Source organism: Octodon degus, unplaced genomic scaffold (genome assembly GCF_000260255.1).
Source record: "Octodon degus isolate 3935 unplaced genomic scaffold, OctDeg1.0 scaffold00047, whole genome shotgun sequence".
Taxonomy (NCBI): domain Eukaryota; kingdom Metazoa; phylum Chordata; class Mammalia; order Rodentia; family Octodontidae; genus Octodon; species Octodon degus.
In genome coordinates, this window is record NW_004524623.1 from 2,220,574 (window position 1) to 2,221,107 (window position 534).

The window sequence follows — 534 nt, forward strand, 5'->3', positions numbered from 1 at the left end:
TCCTCCTCCTCCTCCTCCTCCTCTCGCCACCTCCACCTCGGCGCTCACCTACCGCGGCGTCCGCCACCGAGAGCGCCTCCCGCTCTCCTCCTCCCCTCTTCTCTCTCTTTGGCAGCCGCTGGACGTCCGGTGTTGATGGTGGCAGCCGCGGCAGCCTGAGCAGCAGCAGCCCTCGCCGCACGCCAGCGCTCGCTCCGCTCGCCGGCGCCCGCAGCCCCTCACCCAGCCTGCCCGAAGGTGCCGGGCGGATTCCGGGAGGCGGAAGCCCAGTGGCTGCAGCGGGACAGCGGCGGCGGCGGCGCGCGGCAGGATGAGCGCACGCGGGGAAGGCGCGGGGCAGCCGTCCACTTCAGCCCAGGGACAACCTGCAGCCCCGGCGCCGCAGAAGAGAGGACGCGGCCGGCCCAGGAAGCAGCAGCAAGTCAGTACGCGGGCGCGCCGGGCCCCAGCCCACCCGCTGCCTCTGCGAGGGCCCCGCGCTGCGCCTGGCGACCTGAGTGCGGGAGCCCGGAGCCGCGGTGACCGCGCTGCGCG

The 534-nt window shown here is 75.5% G+C and overlaps 1 protein-coding gene across 2 annotated transcripts in view; it reads left to right on the top strand.

Moving 5' to 3' along the window:
* Window positions 1-534, top strand: part of Hmga2 (high mobility group AT-hook 2) — a 132,833-nt gene that overhangs the window by 555 nt on the left and 131,744 nt on the right. The window contains exon 2 of one of the 2 annotated variants that reach the window (XM_023716310.1): window positions 116-421. In XM_023716310.1, the coding sequence (XP_023572078.1) occupies window positions 311-421 (111 nt within the window). In that variant the 5' untranslated portion in view covers window positions 116-310. Of the gene's footprint in view, window positions 422-534 lie in introns of both variants that reach the window. The other variant, XM_004632136.2, reaches the window with a different exon arrangement.